Source organism: Apis laboriosa, unplaced genomic scaffold (genome assembly GCF_014066325.1).
Source record: "Apis laboriosa isolate Shangri-la unplaced genomic scaffold, ASM1406632v1 scaffold11028_cov120, whole genome shotgun sequence".
In the NCBI taxonomy this organism is placed as follows: domain Eukaryota; kingdom Metazoa; phylum Arthropoda; class Insecta; order Hymenoptera; family Apidae; genus Apis; species Apis laboriosa.
Window position 1 is genome coordinate 1 of NW_025220808.1, and position 2,028 is coordinate 2,028.

At 21.2% G+C, this 2,028-nt stretch overlaps 1 protein-coding gene across 1 annotated transcript; it reads left to right on the top strand.

Moving 5' to 3' along the window:
* Positions 1-72: 72 nt before the first annotated feature.
* Positions 73-1,225, top strand: LOC122711013. Its single transcript, XM_043929361.1, has 2 exons — positions 73-170; positions 900-1,225. The coding sequence occupies exons 1-2, from the start codon at positions 81-83 to the stop codon at positions 1,134-1,136; spliced, it is 327 nt and encodes a 108-aa protein (XP_043785296.1). The 5' UTR covers positions 73-80; the 3' UTR covers positions 1,137-1,225.
* Positions 1,226-2,028: the final 803 nt, after the last annotated feature.

Genomic DNA, 2,028 nt, shown 5'->3' on the forward strand with positions numbered 1-2,028 from the left:
AAATATTAAAAATATAAATATTAAAAATTAATCTTCGAATAAATTTAGCCATGGAAATAATTTATAGAAAATCTGGATATATGACACAATTCTTTTGGTTAATGTGGAGAATATGGATTCAGAATCGAAGGACGATCTTCGAGGGATGGATTTCATGGTTTTCTTATTTCGTAAGTTTTATTTATCAGTAATTTTTTTTCTATTTTGTATGTTAATAATTATTAATTAGGGAAAAATTTCATTAAATTTTTAATAGTTTATATTGATCTAGATTTTATATTCTATAAGATTATATATTCTATAAGATAAGATTGATATTTTCATATCAATTAAAGAAAAGAAAAATTCAATAAATATAATATAAATACTATTTAAAAAATATAATTAAAATTTAGAAACTTACTCAGTTTTTTAAAATTATAGAATGCAATAATAAAATTGCCAAAAATAATTAAAATTTACTTTAAATTTCAATTAAAATTATAAAACGCAATAAGAAAATTTTTAAAATAAAAAAAATAATACGAAACATTTAAAGAACTATAAAAAAAAAATGGCCGAAATTAATTAGAATCTAAAAACTGATATTCGATTTTTAAAATTATAGATGCAATAACAAAATTGTTAGAAATAATTAGAATTTTTCATTCTTTTAAAATTACAATAAAAAAAAATTGGAAATATTTAGAAAAATTTCGACGAATAATAACGAAAAAAATAACCAGAAAAATAACTAGAATCTAGAATTCATTGTTGTTCACTTTTTCACAAAATTACGTGATTCAGTGTGCGATTTTTCCGAATATTCTTCCCACTGGAAAAAAGAAAAAAGAAAAATGATAAAGGAAATGAAATGATAAAAAGGAAGAGAAATAGATAATAATTTAAATTAATCGTAGCTTTCCATGGCGGCTGTAGCCACTTTTTACATGAGTATTAATCCAAGGACGCAAGAGGGTGTGCAAAACGCAAGGGGCGCTTTGTACATGATGAGCTCTGAAATTTCGTTCACGGTCGCCTATTCCGTGATTTACGAATTCCCTGGCCAGCTTCTGATTTATTTGCGAGAGGATGGTATTTATAGTTGTGGGCCCTATTATGTCGCCACATTTTGCGGATTGGTAATAGTACAATAATTTCACGTTCAATATTCCAGCTATGATAAAAATTCGTTTCATTCTTTATTTGGATGAACGAGCTTTATTTGGTTTATAATAATAATGATTGGATTGTTTATTTTACTTAAATAAATGTGAAATAAATAATAATAAAATTTAAAAAAGAAAAGAATGTTGTCACGAAAAGAATGTTGCTTGCAAAAGTTGATTATATAAGAAAATATATTAATTAATATTAATCATTTTTTTGTAGATGCATATAAATCATATGAAAGTGATTCTTATTTTTTTTAAAATAGAATCATATAATTTTTAATGCACCAATTGATGCAGGTTGTTATTTTTTATAAAAAAGATATTAAAATATTTATATATTTATATATATAATTTAAGATTAGGGATTAGCTTATTGATAGTAAAGTAAAGATTATTATTATACAGTAAGTTTTACAAAGTTACAATAAACTTTTAATGATTTTTTGATATTAAATAGTTTAATATATTTTAATATATTATATAACAATTGTTTTCTATTTAAAAAAAAACAAAGATCTTTTTCTTCACATAATCTGTATGTCTAAAAAAAACTATTAATACTATTTAATGTATTTTTTTTATATCAAATAACTTTTGTAACAACATTTTTTTTTCATTATTCTTTCTTTAAAAAATATTTCACTATATTTAAGTAAAATAAATATCTATTTGCATTATTATAATAATAATAAATTCTTACTTGATTTAAATAGATATTGATTTATTAGCTATTATTATTTTCAAAAAAAAGTTTTTATTAAGTTGTAAATAATTGAAGTTTATATTAGACTTAAATTGTTTATAGCTGAATAAATAAACTTTAATTGAAATTTTTGTGTATAGCCTCTAGAATCGAAAACGTATTACAAATATA